This window comes from Notolepis coatsorum (assembly GCF_963971535.1).
Source record: "Notolepis coatsorum genome assembly, chromosome: 2".
In the NCBI taxonomy this organism is placed as follows: Eukaryota; Metazoa; Chordata; class Actinopteri; order Aulopiformes; family Paralepididae; genus Notolepis; species Notolepis coatsorum.
Genome location: NC_140166.1, coordinates 29945257 through 29963093, shown reverse-complemented (window position 1 = coordinate 29963093; position 17837 = coordinate 29945257). Strand labels below are relative to the sequence as shown.

General features: G+C 42.4%; 1 protein-coding gene across 3 annotated transcripts in view; it reads right to left on the bottom strand.

Annotated features, from left to right (window-relative positions):
* Positions 1–17837, bottom strand: part of castor1 (cytosolic arginine sensor for mTORC1 subunit 1) — a 75481-nt gene that overhangs the window by 49542 nt on the left and 8102 nt on the right. For all 3 annotated transcript variants that reach the window (XM_084307982.1, XM_084307983.1, XM_084307984.1), the window contains exon 2: positions 8258–8328. In XM_084307982.1, the coding sequence (XP_084164108.1) occupies positions 8258–8328 (71 nt within the window). The remainder of the gene's footprint in view (positions 1–8257; positions 8329–17837) is intronic.

The window sequence follows — 17837 nt, the reverse complement described above, 5'->3', positions numbered from 1 at the left end:
GGTCATCTCTCTCTCTCTCTCACCTGGTTCATCTCTCTCTGTCTCACCTGGTTCACATCTCTCTCTCTGTCTCACCTGGTTCATCTCTCTCTGTCTCACCTGGTTCATCTCTCTCTCTCTCTCACCTGGTTCATCTCTCTGTCTCACCTGGTTCATCTCTCTCACCTGGTTCATCTCTCTCTGTCTCACCTGGTTCACATCTCTCTCTCTGTCTCACCTGGGTCATCTCTCTCTGTCTCACCTGGTTCATCTCTCTCTGTCTCACCTGGTTCATCTCTCTCTCTCTCTCACCTGGTTCATCTCTCTGTCTCACCTGGTTCATCTCTCTCACCTGGTTCATCTCTCTCTGTCTCACCTGGTTCACATCTCTCTCTCTGTCTCACCTGGGTCATCTCTCTCTCTCTCTCTCACCTGGGTCATCTCTCTCTCTCTCTCACCTGGTTCATCTCTCTCTCTCTCACCTGGTTCATCTCTCTCTCTGTCTCACCTGGTTCATCTCTCTCTCTCACCTGGTTCATCTCTCTCTCTCACCTGGGTCACCTCTCTCTCTCACCTGGTTCATCTCTCTCTGTCTCACCTGGGTCATCTCTCTCTCACCTGGTTCATCTCTCCGTCTCACCTGGTTCATCTCTCTCCCTGTCTCACCTGGTTAATCTCTCTCTCTCACCTGGTTCACCTCTCTCTCTGCCTCACCGGGTTCATCTCTCTGTCTCACCTGGTTCATCTCTCTGTCTCACCTGGTTCATCTCTCTGTCTCACCTGGTTCATCTCTCTGTTTCACTTGGTTCATCTCTCTCCCTGTCTCACCTGGTTCATCTCTCTGTCTCACCTGGTTCATCTCTCTGTTTCACTTGGTTCATCTCTCTCTCTGTCTCACCTGGTTCATCTCTCTGTTTCACTTGGTTCACCTCTCTCTCTGCCTCACCGGGTTCATCTCTCTGTCTCACCTGGTTCATCTCTCTGTCTCACCTGGCTCATCTCTCTGTCTCACCTGGTTCATCTCTCTGTTTCACTTGGTTCATCTCTCTCTCTGTCTCACTTGGGTCATCTCACCTGTTGTCCCTCTTTCATCTACTGCTGGTGCAGCACAATCTGACTTCTCACTCCACAACAGGATTCCTCAATATTATAGGATTGCCACTATGATCACCTCAACCATTTCTGTTTTTAGGAAAATATGTATGATCGTTTCTCCAAGGAAGATCTTCTCAGGTGTGCATCTTGGCTGGTCTGCTTAGCCGTTTCTCCTGATCCTGTCTTTCCCGGCAAACTCTCATCCTGAGATCCATCTCTCTTGTTCGTAGGCTTGACATGCTCGTCAATATTCATGATCTCAACACGTGAGAAGACACAACTTTTACCTTTTAGTAAAAAGCTTGTGGTACATAAATCAAGCGGCTAGCCTGGACTCGTACACCAGCCTCGAGACAAAACAGCAACACTACATCATCTCCTTTGAGATAAAGCCATGTTTGGGACATGGAAACGTAGGCTATGTGACATAACATTTAATGACTGTTTAAGATGGAGCCTGCGATTAGTAGCCTACAGACATATCACAGGCAGGGTCACACATGTGGACATCAGAACTGGACTGCAGATCTTTGGAGAGATTCCACTTTTTCCATTCGACTCCCTGCTTGTGTTTTTTTTAATACCAGAAAGTAAAATTTCACCTCTAATTGAGGACGTTTCAAAAGCCTAGAGAAAGCTTGTCTTAACTCGTCATCATCATGAATGTGAAATTGATTATATTTCCCTCGATTAATTAGACTTCTGCCCCAGTAGCCTGCCTGCGCAGTCAGCAGTCTAGGTGTGTCCCCAAGATCACAGCGTTGCTGTGCCTTTGTAGATGAGGGTCGCCATATACAAGGTCTTATTTTATTGTATTTTTTAAGCACAAAGGGCGAGCTCAAATAAGCTTACAATGTATGAAGGAGTGGAGATAAAAGCAGTGTTTGTTGCCACCAAACTAATTAGGGAGAAAAGAACAAAGTCTTGCATGCCAAACCTATTTCAGCACCACAGCCTGACATTTACATTTGGTCATTTAGCTGACGCTTTTAACCAAAGCGACTTACAAGTTCTGTACGACAATTCATCAGGAAGGGCAAAACTCAGCTGAGTAACAATGTTAGTGTTGAATCTTTTTTCGACTCGTCGTGCCTAGAGGTCGCCATTTCGCAGCGGCAACAGGTTCCCAGCACTTTTGCAAACATTTGCTAGTTTCTATCGCATAAAACCATTTTGAGATAAATTAAACATCTTACTATCAGACTGGATTTGTCAGTGGATGAAACTATCGACGATTTGGAAGTGTTTATTGACGTGTTTTATGATAATATGTCGGCTAAAAAGGCCGCTGGACGGGAAAGAAAACGCAGCAGGAATCAGCTGGGCTCTAGCGATACGGAGTATCCACTTCTCGCAGAACTAAAAGTAATGCGTGAGTCTATGTCAACTATGCAAAAGCAGCTGGAGAAGTTGAATCTTTTGAAGAAGCTAAGTGACGACGTGGAGGAGGTAAAGCAATCGGTGGAATTCAACAACTCCCTAATCGAAGTCCTAAAGAAGGACAACGCTTCTCTCAGGGCTGACGTTATAAGACTACAGAAAGTCACAATCGAGCTTCAAGAAGACAACTACAAAACGGCGAATGATGTGCTGGATCTTCAGAACCGAAGCATGAGAGACAATATAATTATACATGGGCTTCCTGAACAAAGTGGTGAAGAAAGGGGAGGTAAGGGAGCTTACATAAAGTCGGAGCAGATCGTTCGGTCTTTCTTGGTGGACAGTCTCAAGATGATAAAGTCAGACGCAGACCCAATCCGCTTCTGCAGAGTGCACCGTCTTGGGCAATCCAAGCCTGGGCTCCAGAAGTCTCGTCCCATAGTGGCGAGGGTCACTGAGTCCAGAATGAAGCACGCCATCATGGAGAGAGGCAGAGAGTTGAAAGGCTCTGCCTTCTCGATCACTGATCAATATCCATCGGAGATCATGAGGAGACGACGTCTATGCCATCCAATTATAACGGACACCAGGAAGAGCAACAAAAAGACCCGTCTGTTCATCGATAAACTCTTCATTGATGGACAGTTGTATCGCAACTCCGACATCACATATTGGCTGACGGGTGGTGATGAAAAAGCACAGGCTGGACGCTAACGTGTTTCTTACTGCAGTAAACAATGGCGCAGGCTTGTGACGGTACACACGCGACGGTTGGTTGCTATGGTAACTATCCTCATTGAAAGTAACATCCCGTTACTAGTGATGTCTGATGACCATTCATGCGTGTCCTGGGTTGTTGTGGTGTTTCTTACGTATTTTTATAACATATGTGTGGTATTTTCTACATCATGTCTATGGGCAATTTACCGAAGGGCTTAATCTTTGCCCACATTAATATATGTAGTCTTAGGAATAAGACACATGAGTTGGCTCTCTTCTTACAGGCTAATAGGATACATATTCTTGCTGTGTCAGAAACGCATTTGGATGACTATCTGTAACTCTAGTATGGCTATAGATGGTTTTACTTTGTATAGAAAGGACAGGAACAGATTTGGGGGAGGAGTGGTATTCTATATATGTGATCTATTTCCGGTAAAACTACGAAATGACATTGACATCAGTGATATTGAGGCCATCTGGTTGCAGGTACAGCTGCCACACCCTGTGGATTATTTCAAATTATGTCTCTACCTACAAGGATATCTGTTAATTGTCATGGAATCACCACTTCCAAATGTATAGACCATATCTATACTAATAATCCTGAAATGTGTTCCATACCTGTGTCTATCCCAGTTGCCTGTTCCTTAATGACAAGCAAGCAGTGCAAGAATGCGGAAGCATTCTACCGTAGTGGCGTGCGGTAATGCGCCTTTCATTTTCCTTCGCCCAGCGCCCAGGTGCGTGCACCGGCGGCGGCGTGCTCGCTCAGGTGCGTGCGTGCGTGCGCCGGCGTGCTCCGGCGTGCCCGCGCATGCGCATGAGATCCCGCCTTGGTTCGACACGAGCGGAGATCAATATATATAAGTCACCGCCCCTTATTCAGTATCCAGAAATAGCTCAATTGGCAAGACTGCATGGCTGTGGATCCTACGGCTCGTTTGCTGGCGAGTTCGAATCCCATCAAATATTTTTTTTTTAACGTGATTTTTTTTTAACGTGTATTCTTTCGCCGGTTAAGGTTAGGCATGGTTAAGGTTAAGGTTAAGGTTAGGCATTGTTTCGGAGTTGGTTAAGGTTAGAACGGTTAAGTTTAGGCGCTGTTAAGGAGCTGGTTAAGGTTAGAGTTTGTCAAAGAGAATGGCAATATTCTTTCTATGGTTAAGGTTAGGCATGGTTAAGGTTAAGGTTAAGGTTAGGCATTGTTTCGGAGTTGGTTAAGGTTAGAACGGTTAAGTTTAGGCGCTGTTAAGGAGCTGGTTAAGGTTAGAGTTTGTCAAAGAGAATGGCAATATTCTTTCTATGGTTAAGGTTAGGCATGGTTAAGGTTAAGGTTAAGGTTAGGTATTGTTTCGGAGTTGGTTAAGGTTAGAACGGTTAAGTTTAGGCGCTGTTAAGGAGCTGGTTAAGGTTAGAGTTTGTCAAAGAGAATGGCAATAGACAGCCTATTTCCGCGCGACAGCTCCCAAAGCGGGCCTGAAAAGAAAGGCGCTTTACCGTAGTGGCGTGCGGTGACGAATGCTTACGCATTTTTGCACTGCTTGCTTGTCATTATGCTACACGCATCCCAGTTGGCTTCAGTGATCATAATATTATTGCTGTTTCCAGGAGAACCAAACTACCAAAGGGCAGTGCTAAAATTGTACTTACAAGATCCTATAAGCATTTTAGTGAGGAGGCTTTTCTTGATGATCTTGGTTCAGTTCAGTGGAAGGACGTGAGGTCTGTTGATGATGCTGAGGTAGCTCTAAATATATTTATGGATTATTTAATGAAAATTGTGAACAAACATGCGCCTTTAAAAAAGTTCACCGTCAAAGCTAAATGTGCTCCTTGGATTGATAACTCTTTAAAGGACTTAATGTTGCAAAGAGATGAGGCCAAGAAGATTTCGTTTTTATCAGGTCTAATTGAAGATAGAAATCATTACTGTAAATTAAGAAACCAGGTTACTAAAATTAACAGATTAAGTAAGAGAACCTATTATAAGCAGAAAACCTCAGAAAGCAGTAGGGACAGTAAAAAACTCTGGAATGTACTGAATGAAATCATGGGTAAAAAAAATCTACCCTGGCTTCGTTTGTGGAATCAGATGGTGGTATTTATCTGACTAAGCCTCTTCACATTGCTGATTATTTTAATGACTATTTTGTAAACAAGGTGTCCAAGCTTAGGCAGGGAATGGATAATATTGTCAATAACAACTCTGAGGGGTTGATAAAAGAACACATTATGAAGGATAAAAACTGTGTTTTTGAATTCCAACAGGTGGATATTGTGACTGTGGATAGGCTATTGCGCTCTCTACCAGTCTCTAAATCCACTGGTAACGACCACCTGGATAGCAAATTGTTGAGAATAGCTGCGTCTCATATCTCTGCACCAATCTGTCACATTTTTAATAGGTGTTTAATCTGTGGCATGTGTCCTTTGTTATGGAAGGAGGGAAAGATCATTCCACTTCCTAAAGATGCTAAATTACCTTTTGGAGGTCCCAACAGTAGGCCTATTAGCATGTTACCTGTTCTCAGTAAATTACTGGAAAAGATTGTGTCTGAGCAAGTCCAGGCCTACTTTTCAGCTAATGACATAACAACTGTACACCAACATGCATACAGGGCCGGTCATTCGACCAGCACTGCTTTGACACAAATGTCTGATAGTTGGCTTTCAGCTATCGATAGTTCAATGCTGGTGGGTGCTATTATGTTAGACTTCAGTGCCGCATTTGATGTGATCGATCACAATCTTTTAATACAAAAACTCATCTGCTATGGTTTTAATAACTCAGCAATTTTATTTTTCAGGAGTTATTTGTCCTCGAGGTCTCAGAGGGTCTATTTTAATGGTGCTTTGTCAGGCAGCAGAGGGTTAGAATGCGGTGTCCCACAGGGAGTTGCCTGGGGGCCCTCTTATTCTCTATTTTTTACTAATGATATGCCTTTTTCTATTCATCAGGCTAGTCTGACTTTATATGCTGATGATTCAACCCTTTATTATGCTGCAGCTACAAACTCTGAGCTTAATCAGGTTTTGGCTGGTGAATTGGACATTTTATATGACTGGATAAAAACAAATAAGCTGGTGCTTAACATATCAAAAACTGTTTGTATGCTTTTTGGGACCAATCAAAGATTGGCACGTAAACCTACATTGGTTCTACAAATTGCAGGTCAACCTATACAGCAGGTTGAAAAAACTAAGCTTCTAGGCCTTTGGCTTGATAGTACTTTATCATGGTCTGATCACATAAACAAAACTGTTTTTAAAATGGGTAGAGCTGTTGCTACTGCCAGGAAATGTGCACCATTCCTTCCATTTGCATTGTTTAATCAGATTGTTTGTGCTTTGGTTTTGTGCCACTTGGATTACTGTTCTGTAGTGTGGGCTTCTGCTTCAAAACAGTTGCTAAATAGGTTACAAGTGGTACAAAATAAGGCAGCAAGACTCGTTCTTGGTTGTTCATATAGGACTAGTGTTGTTCAAATGCATGAACGTCTTAGTTGGCGGAGTGTTGAGAAAAGACTTTCTGCCAACTTATTAATTTGTTTTCATAAAGTGATCACAACCCACAGTCCGAAATATATCACGGATCAAATCATTTACAGCTCAAATGTGCACATGCATTTTACCAGAGGGGCAAGTAGAGGGCAGATTATTCTACCCCATGCAAATACTAACCGTATGCAAAGAACAGTTTTATATAGGGCTATCAGGGCATGGAATTATCTTCCAAGTGACATACGTGACATAAGAGGTGTAGCAAGCTTCAAAAATAAATTAAAATCTTACATGTGAGCAAATATTGATAATGTTGAGTTATGCAATATGTTACCATTGATGTATATATTTAGATATAATTTGTTTGTGTTAATGTTGTTGCGTTTCCTCGGTTGGTACGTCTTGCTATGTTGTGTTTCCTTGGTTGGTATGTCTTGCTGTTTTAATTGTATTATGTTTTAATTGCAATGTATATGTTGTAATGTTTTAATGTTGTCTCGGACCCCAGGAAGACTAGTTGACGTCTTGGCGTCAGCTAATGGGGATCCTTTGCTAATAAACAAATAAACAGTGTAGGTTAGTATATTAGGACAAGTGCATGACAGTAAGGTTAGATTCTCTTTATTTATTATTATTATTTTTTAGATAATGGTTGAAGAAGTGCGTCTTTAGTCGACGGCGAAAGATTGGACGGGTTTCGGCTGTCCTAACTGTGGTGGGCAGTTCGTTCCAGCTTGTCGTTTAGAGATAGTTTGCCAATGTTCCTGGAGATGCTGGTTTTCACGCTACTTGCTATAGTCGCTTGGATACAGCTGAGAAACGGGCCACACTGTGTAATTAATATTTTTACTACTGCCGTGCCACACCTCGCTTCCTAACCACCACCACCGCCACCTTGCTTTGATGTGAATGACCCAGTTTTAGAACATTTACAACCAGGACGTCTTGGAATTCCTTTGCAAGTTGCATCCAGTCTCGTAGCAAATCTTGATCTAAACTGGCCTTTAGACGTCACACCTCTGATTCCAGGGTGCCGAGTGGACTGGCAGGCATGCAGTCTAAAAATCACACACGAGGGGGCGGCATGTTGCCGACTTTTGTTTGGTTCGGTATAAAACAGCAAAGCCGGCATTGTGAGGAGTCTTCTTTACGGCAATATTGCGGGATCTCCATTTAAAAAGGGGCTACTACTGACTATAGATTGCGCATAGCGACTGCATGGGGGGACGGCTTATGCTGGAAGTTAAGTTAAACAAAAGGCCGATTTTGTAGTTAAAGTTGTATCCCGCGCATGTTTCTTTTCTGGCTTAAACATCTAGCCCAGGGACTACAAGTGTAAACTAGTAGCAACCCTGCTAATGTTGGCATATTTACAGTTTAATTTTTTTTTTTTAAATATTCATAAATGTATAACTGTTGATTGATATGAACTGTCGCTGATCAAATAAACTGAGTAAACTAAATACACAGTAATTTGTCAATATACAATATATCATCCAGCCCTAGATGGTGGTAATACAAGGAAGAACCACAGTGTGGTTAGTGTGATGCATGTGTGTGTTTGTGGGGGAGGGGTTACCTTTGAATCCTTCTTCATCAAGGACAACGGTGTAATTCTCAGGTGTCTCCGTCAGACTGAGAAACTTACATCTGAATTGAATAAGAGAGAGTCAGAGGTATGGGAAGAGAGAGCCAGGAAAACACAGCAGGCAAGAGAGAGCCAGGAAAACACAGCAGGCAAGAGACAGAGACAGAGACAGAGACAGAGAGAGAGAGAGAGAGACACAAAATAGCGTTCATTATTCTTTTAGAACAAACAAAAACAGAGATTCCGATTTTCACAATGACAGTCACGTCGCTGAGAATCGAGGGTGAGGGAACAGAATTTGGGACTGGCAGACATTCAATGGCTCAAGGCCAAAGCCATGCTCAACACCCGTTGCTCAACCCCCATCCCTGCCCCCCTCTTGTCTACCCAACAACAGGGGTAACCAATCAGACTGGATCACAACACCTCAAATCACCCACCGTTTAATTCCGAGGGGAGGGTCAGGCGACCTCACTCCTAAAATGGACAGAGTGTGCGTATGAGTGAGTGTTTTGTCTCCTGAGGTGCTGGTCCATTGCATAACCACAGACCTGAATCCAGAACCATTGGCTTTCAAAGACAAGAGTTGCTGGGTCTGGAGGCCGTGTTCAGTTCTATTGAATGTTGCCTTTCTGGGAGACAGCTATGGTGGGGGACCGAGGTTGAATAAGGCCCCTTTTTGGCTTAATGTGGCCCCTGGAGTAAACGTTTGACTAGAGCCATATGAAATCCGTTTTATTATTTTCCAAATTCCATTTTATTTTTTTCCAAATTCCGTTTTTTCCGTTTTAATATTTCAGAATTCTGTATTTTGCTTTGTACGCTCATTTTACCATCAGAAATAGTGTCTAATAATAAGTGGGAATGAATAAATGTCCACAATTTAATAAGATATAACAGTCCATTTAATAGGGCTGTCTTAAATACTTTGAAGCTTCAAAGCTTCGTTCGATGGGCATGGGATTCGAATATGAAAAAAAAATTTGATTATTAAAAAAAAAAAAAAATTATTATATATATTTTTGCAAAATCAACTCTGCCTCTCTTTGTTAACTACAACAAGCAATGCTGTTTGTTATTTAAGATGAGGTCGGACTCGGCACTGACAGATTTGTGTTCATTGTGCTGCTTTTATAAAGCCTCAAATGACGGCTTACAATATTTCATGAAAGCAAAGTGTTTTGTTTGTCTAAGATTTTAAAAGGTTTAAACTTTACAGCACTGACAAAGTTGAACAAAGTGCTGTACAAGTCCCACAACATAAAAAAAAAAAAAAAAAAAAAAAAAAATTTTTTTTTTTTATAGTGGATTCCATTTTTATTGCTCAATTCCGCGATTCCGTCCGCGATTCCGTGATCGCGGATTCCATATGGCTCTACGTTTGACCTATTTATTCCACATCAACAAGAACACTGTTGGTATGTAAAGTATGTTTACATTTGAGGGAGATGTTTTCATCCACAGCGACAAGAGGTGCAACAGTAGAAAAATGCCCAAATTCTTGTTTCACCAACATAGCATGTTAGGCAGAAATTACTGGTAATACTGTACTGGGGGCAGGTTGACAGTGTTCAGTAAGTAGCCTGACAATAAGTAGCCTGATGGGACAGATATGGTGAGTGAACTGGATAGGCTTTACCTTGCACTGAATGATATCCCACCACTGACCCTGGTACACAAGCTATACCATGATTAGGGATGCACCGATATGAAAATTTGCCACCGATACCGATTGTTCAACTAACACAATCGGCCAATACCGATTCCGATATTTGTGGCAACAATTTTTTTTTTTAATAATTTTTAAATATATAAATTTTTTTGTAATATTTTTCTTTTTTGTAATTTTTTTTTTTTTTATGAAACTACTGTATATTTGTGTTACAAATTCACCGATATGAACATAGGCCTCTTTACTTACTTAAAAAAAGGAAACATCAAGAAATAGCACTATCTCTCTCCCAGTATGTTCTGCAGGGCTGCAGCTAGATACTAGTTCTCCCAGCATGGTCTACCTGCTGGGCTGCAGCTAGATACTATTGTCTCAACTAGGGCTGGGCGATATGGCCTAAATATGATATCACGATATTTTCTGACCTTTCGGCGATACACATCACGATGTTTTTCCTTTTTTCCCCAAACAATTCATTATGAGGCTTACCAAGACAGTATTTGAGTTTGCAAGCGAACATTAAAGACAAAAGACTCATGCATTTAGCATTTTTATATTATATATTAGATTTAGATTATTGGATTCTTAGATTATATATTTAGCATTTTAGCCTTTCGTTTTTTTAGATTATATATTAGATTTAGATGATTAGATTACATATTGTAACTATTTATTTATTTACATGTATGTATATATTTATTATTTGAACGGCTTAAGGCTATATCTGTACTTGATGTTTGTTTGTTGTGTTGCATACTTGAAATAAACTTCAATCAAATCAAATCAAACCCCCCCTCTTAAAAACAAAAACCTGTGTTTAACCTAGCCATCTATAAAACATCATGCTAAAACTGAAACAAATGTCCTACTCCCCTAAAGAAAGAAATACATAGCAAACATGACTCAGTTATCCAATAGTGCTGCTGCTTTTTATTTTGTTAAAATCTTTTAGTTAATAAGACTAAAAGACTACAATATATATGACTACAAGGGCCAGAAGCCGACTTCATGACGGCTTCCTGTCCTCCCATTCCATTTCCGGTTTTCCGGTTAACGTTACATTTTCAACAACAGATTGCTGCTAATTAAACACTTCATGGAAACGGAGTAATGTTAACGTTATGTCGAGTTCATACGTGTAGTGTAGTATGAACTCGACATAACGTTAACATTACTCCGTGTCCACTGTTGCTGCCACTGTTGCGTCGCAGATGGATGGTACACTCAGTTAGCTCCGTAGCTAATCCGCTCATAGACTAACTTACCGATTGCAGTACCGTTAACGTCGGAGCTTACTCCTGGGTTTCAGGGGGCATCCCTAGCACCGAGCCACCACCTCTCTGTCTCTGGCTAGGTGTGTGCGCTTGCGTGCGTGTATGTGCATGTAGATGACATAATTTGGGCAAGTGTGTGTGTGTGTGACTGACTTTTTTTTTCCTGTGAGAGGGAGAGGAAAGCATTTAGCACTGCGCTTGTAAGTCTCATCTCAGCCGCGGCGGCCTCTAACGCGAGGGCAAAACATCACGATATCCACGATACGTTTAAAAAGTGTATTGTTAATGAACTGTACCCGATATTTATATAATATCGTCATATCGCCCAGCCCTAGTCTCAACCAATGAAATTTTGATTGACAGTCGATTCTGCCAATTACGTCACACACCGCTTGCACCAGCCTCTGCTGTTACCACCAATCGGCAAGCGCGTATACATTTTTTACTTCGGCTTTTGTCCGCCATTGATTTTGAGTTGACGAGAGCTTTTCTACAACAACAACAATGGCGGCGCGGCTGACGTTTAGCTTTTAGCTACGCAGAATGACTTAAATGAGGCATAATGATTTTACTGCAACTAATGTTATAATAAAACAAAGCCTTTCTATACATGTGTCTGATTGAAAACGTTATTAACAGATTGCAGAATGGGTAAAACTCAGGGCTCTGTGAGCAACGGAAGGAACTGAGCTAGTATGAACGCTTGCTACGTTCGGGTAAATAATATGCTGATGTTATTGAACGTGTAACACTAACTATATAACGTTAATGCCACAAAACGAATGCCTTGTTAATCATAAGTAGTAACTTTGATGCAGTAGCTTGTGTGTGTGTGTGTGTGTGGGGGGGACTGGGGACGGCGTTGTGCAGGTCGCGAGTGAACTTTTTTTGTCTTGACGCTACACAAATTGATGGATATTTATCGGCTACTGCCATCGGCACATTCGAGCTTATCGGCCGATAGGCCGATTGCAGTCAACAAGGCACTTATCGGCCGATACCGATACCCGACCGATACATCGGTGCACCCCTAACCATGATGATCCCAGCCACCCTTGGCCAGGTTCTAAAGACAATGGAGATGCTCACTGTGTGCCAGACAGACAGACAGACAGACATACCTGCAGGTATGTTCTGCCAAACATCTGTCAAACTGTCTTTGGCTTCCGTCCTACCAGTGAGAGGCGTCAGGAGAAAGTTTGTCTCGGACATGACATCGTGTGAAGAGTCACGTGGGGTTCAGACCAACGGTTCTGGTTTAGGGGTTTCAAACATACCAAACGTTCTGGTTTAGGGGTTTCAAACATACCAAAGCATCTGAGAAGAGGTAGGACAGGGACAGCGCTAGAGTTGTATTATGTCCATCTATTGTTTTAACCTCTTAACTGGCAACTGCCCGGCCACAGGCCCTATTTTGGACGATTTGCCCACCGGCGCAACACGCCACTTTGCGAGTGTCTATCGGCTCGGGTCTGAGTTTTTTTTATAAAACATATAATAAATATATATAATTAAAGCCCTATATGTTCCAGTTCGAATGCCACCTCAGGCGTCAAAATCCGTTCAGCGGTTCTCGAGGTTCTCAGGCGTGTGACTTTGTACACACGAGAGTCAGATTACCGCCGCAGACTCCTGGGGCTCTGGAACTGTCAATCATTTGCCGATTGCGAAAGTTATTGGACAGGGTTGTAGCCAATGAGTGTAGCTTTCCAATGATACCCCACTTGGGGTTGTGCAAATCAGGGATCTAGGTGAACATTTTAGGCTTATGCATGTGCTATAAGTATAAAGATACGCTTTTTAAAAAAAGTATGCAGTCCTCAAGTTCAAGTTTTTTTTAAATGGCCACTTTTCTGGGTGCCAGTTAAGTAGAATATATATCAAAGCCAAATATCTAGAGTAATACCACAAGCGTAGGTTTTAGGTTTCTTAAGGGTTCCGAGTAGGGGTGGACGGTATAAACGATATGAATTTGCTCTACGGTATGGATTTTGACTATACCTTGTAACCGGTAGAGCAGCTCTAAAATAGCAATGACGTCATGTAACCACAGCGCGACTATTTCACTCGCATTTGCCCCTAAAAATAGATAGAATTAGTCATAGATAATAGATATGTGCAAAATGGAAAAAGTTATTTAGGAGGCTTCGCGCAGTGGGCGTGTCAACACGCAATTGTCATTTCATAATAAACACATATCACCGCGGCGCACAGCAAGTTTCAATTTCAGTTCCTGGCATTTTTAACCAGTGGAGAAAGGTAAGAGATTTCCCTATCGTTTTTCTTATATGAATTATTCTACGTTAATAAAACATACCTGGTGATCAACTACAGTTTGCTGTGAACATTATGATGTGTGTAGTGTTCTGATAACGACGGCTGGGCAGCGGGAGCTGGATGCTGGATTTTGCGAGAAGCATGCAGCTGCAGAGCGGGGCCGCTGTGCCTGCACAGTGCAATACTCCATTCAGCCATTGGCAATTCAGCCGTTGGGTGGGGGGCGCTGTTGAGCGGGCCTGTGACCGGACCTGAAAGCTAGGGATGGGTACCGAATTCGGTACTTTTGAGGCACCGAACCGAAACACGTCGGTACTACCGAGTATCGAATCAAGTGAGAAACCAAAATAATAATAATAATAATAATAATTTAACTTTTTTCTTTTCTTTTTTTTAAACTTAAATTTTTATTTTCATTTTTTCAACAACATACATAGACAACATTCATAGACAATACACAGTACATAAATTAAAACAAATAGACAAAAAATGGGTAAAGAAAAAGTGTGACATGGGTCCTTCGGTCAACTTTTTTCTTTTCATGTCAACGTTCACACGCACAATATATGCTTACCTAGGATTTGACTTGATTCAACAACAAAGCAGTCGGAGCAATGACAAGCCGAAAACTGTCGAAATTGTAGTTATTTGAAGTTTGGATTCTTTTTTTTACGACTGAGGTAGGCAAATTAAATTTCTTGAGACTAAAGTACCGAAAAAAGGTACCGTTGGGTACCGGTATCGATTCACAGGTACCGGTACCGGTATCGGTTCAAATGTGAAAGGTACCCATCCCTACTGAAAGCGCCCCTGCTCTGCGGCTCTGCAGTTGCATACTATTGGGATTCGTTGGGAGCAGCACGGAGTCTCGTCTCAGGACTTATTTTATTTGGAATATAATGACTGTATATGCAAAAGTAGCCTAGTTTTAAGTTAAAATATTATTATTACAGGCACAAAAAAAAAATCTAACGGAAACACTGATACCGTGATATATACCGTTACCGTCTATGCTTCAAATTATACCGCGATATAAATTTTAGACCATACCGTCCACCCCTAGTTCCGAGTGCAACACGCAATCTGTGAGAATGTTTCCGTTTCCCGTTTGTGAGGCAGTCTGCTAAATGTTCTACAGACGAGCCTATAGGCTTTGCTCTGCAAATGTTCTAAGAATATAGACCCGGCTTATGCCTAGATTCATTTGGAGGCAGCGACAGCCACACAAGGACACTCGCACCTCATGCCATCCCATAATGAGTTAATTTCCCTGTTCCCACAACATAATGTAACATGTCGCTGAGTGGTGACACACATTCTACGTGCTACCGGTTCTGCGGTAATGAGGTAACGTTGTTCCTATTGAGCCGAGCGGCAGCCATAATAGGGGAACAAGAGAGGTAGAGGGGGGGGGGGGGGGGGGGCAGGGTAGCAAGTTGCAACAGATCGGGAGGTAGAGCAAAGCAGGACAAATCAGCTGGAAGGGCTTTGAAAAACAAGAAAACAAGGCAGACTGGACTTTGATCCAGCTGTATGAAGCAAAAGCTGGGGGGGGGGGGGTGACGACTTCTGCGAATTATGCTCCAGCTGAGGAAAGGCGATCAGGGGAGTCCGAGAGCGAGGTGATGTTGTCACAAGCACACTGTAACCCCCCCACCCCCCAAAAGCTATCGCCACACAACCTTCAGCTTGCTGTATCCTGAGTCCTGACCTAAAGGACGGGGCACGTTCTCATAAGGGTTCTCACAGGGAGATAATGGGGGACGTTACCCTGCAACTCCCTGCTTGTTATTAGAGGCCAGGCAGTCAGGCACCCCCCTGTGTAAACAGGGGACGGAGTGAGCGCCTCAACCCTCGACGGAGCACACAAGTGGTAAAGCCTCTGTTGTTCTTTAGGCTTTAGAGTCGACGCATCATCTCAACTAGGGGTGGGAATCACCAGTTTCATCATGATACGATACGATATCGATTCTTTGGACAACGATACGATATTTGCCGATATCACAAAGTCTCTCACGATACAATACGATTAGATTAGATTCAGGTGCCTGCAATCGATATGAGATGATATCATATGCCCATTTAACACAATCAGTAACATTTAGATCAACTAAAAAAAGGTAACGAAAATATCATTTGACATTTGTATTTTTGAGCTCTTCCAGACATTTAAAGGAAAATCAATCTATTGTTTTTAATACAAATAGACCTCCTGTTCACTGTAAAGTGCCACGTTTTGATATATTGAGCTTTAAACTTTAAGCTCCATTTTTTGGAACTCAAAACTCAACCTAAAACCCCTCCCTACCTCCCTCTCCCAAACCGTTCCTACAACAATTTGTTGATGTTGCATGATCATGTATAGGCCTACATTTATTATGTATTATATTGTTTATGTTTAAATAACATTTAAACATCAAACTCCTCTGACCTCATCTGGTCTTTCCAAAGACGCGCGCACAGTCACACACACAGAAAGGGAGAATGCTATGCTGTAACGTCTACACACACGGAGCTACTGCTGTTGTTCTTGGGCGGATATGAGACTCGCCACAGGATTTTCAAAATAAGAGTATCGATATGAATCGATCTTATTACATTGCATCGATCCGATTCGATTGTTGATAATTACATCGATGTATCGATCTGGATCGATGTATCGTCCCACCCCTAATCTCAACTCATGCTTTCTCATTAGAAGGCAGCAGAGGAGTGGCGGGGAGAGAGAGGAGGGGAGGGAGGAGATAGGAAGGAGCGGGAGGAGAGGGAGAGAGGGAGGAGAGGAGAGGGAGAGAGGGAAAAGAGGGGAGGGAGAGAGGGAGGAGGGCCGTGAAGCAGCCTGCAGGACTGGTTTCACAGAGGAGTGGAGGGGAGAGAGGAGAGGAGAGAGGGAGGAGAGGGGAGGTAGAGGGAGGAGAGGAGAGGAGAGGGAGAGACTAGAGAGGGAGGAGAGGGAGGGAGGGCCATGAAGCAGCCTGCAGGACTGGGCTCACAGTAGGTGTGCTTGTGTGGAGTAAACAGGCACAGGGCCAGTCGTAGGTTAAAGCACGACAAAACCATAGCGAGTTTGTTCTTTTCCGTGTTCTCTTGTGTTTGTGAATTCACCCGTGGATTATGAATAGCAACACAGGAGGCTTTAGTAACCATCCTGATAGCTTGTGGCGTTTCTCGTTCTGGAACGGTGAAGTCAAATGATCCTCTTTCCAAACATGCCTGGAGAAATGACAGCTGGGGCACTATGGCCAAAATATCACATCACAATATTTGTCTTAGTTTTGATGGTATAACAGTATTTTGACTGTGTGTACAGTATTTAGTTTTTCAGTACAAATGACTAGGGATGCTGGAGAAAAAGAAGTTACTCAAAACAACAATCTAGAATCAAATCTATGCATGTATTGCATTGAGAATACATTTTCAAATTGAATCGTGACTCATGCATGTCTTTATCTTGTGCCTTTTCATACAATTGTCGTATATTCGTTTTTTTTATTTATTTCTTTATAACAATATGTATATCGTGGATGACTTTTTTTTTATATATTGTTTTTACTTACTTACTTACTACACATTCAGCGCCAATCATGAGTATAGTCAGGTTATCTCGCCAGCGGTTGAGCGCCAATCACGAGTATAGTCGGGTTTTTATCCTTTGATCTTTTTCCTCTGATCCCCGTTCTAAATTATCATCCGGATCATTCTAGCCATCCCTGGCTCGTTTGCCTATGTTGGAATTGCAATGTCAATCAAATAAGTATCGTCTGTGTCTGAACTGGAATTACATTGACGTCAGGGTTAGAAATAAAAATAAAAAATCCAGGGCTTTTTTTTGTATTTCGGGGGCACAGAATTTTTATGATGAAAATTAACAAAGATTATAAAACATTGTCGACACTTTTTTTTACAGTCTTCGTCCCTATGTTTGATAACTAGGGATGCACCGAAAATTCGGCTACCGAAAATTATCGGCCGAAAAAGGTTAAAACGGCTCTTTCGGCTTTCGGCCGAAAGGGTTTTAGCACCGAAAATATATGACCGAAAGTCAAATAACGTGTTGTTGTGATGACGTCATCAAAACGCGACTACTACAGACATACCGGTAGCATGCGCAACATGTAACGTGAGCAGCTTGGCAGCTCTTCCTGCATTCTACAGCCTGTGATAACTAACTCCTCTTGGGAGTAGGGATGCCCCCCGAAACCCGGTTCTAAACTAAATTAGAAAAAAACTGAGTATTGATCAGCTCCGACGTTAACGGTACTGCCATCAGTAGTCTAGGAGCGGATTAGCTACGGAGCTAACAGTGTACCATCCATCTGCGACGCAACGGTGGCAGCAACAGTGGACA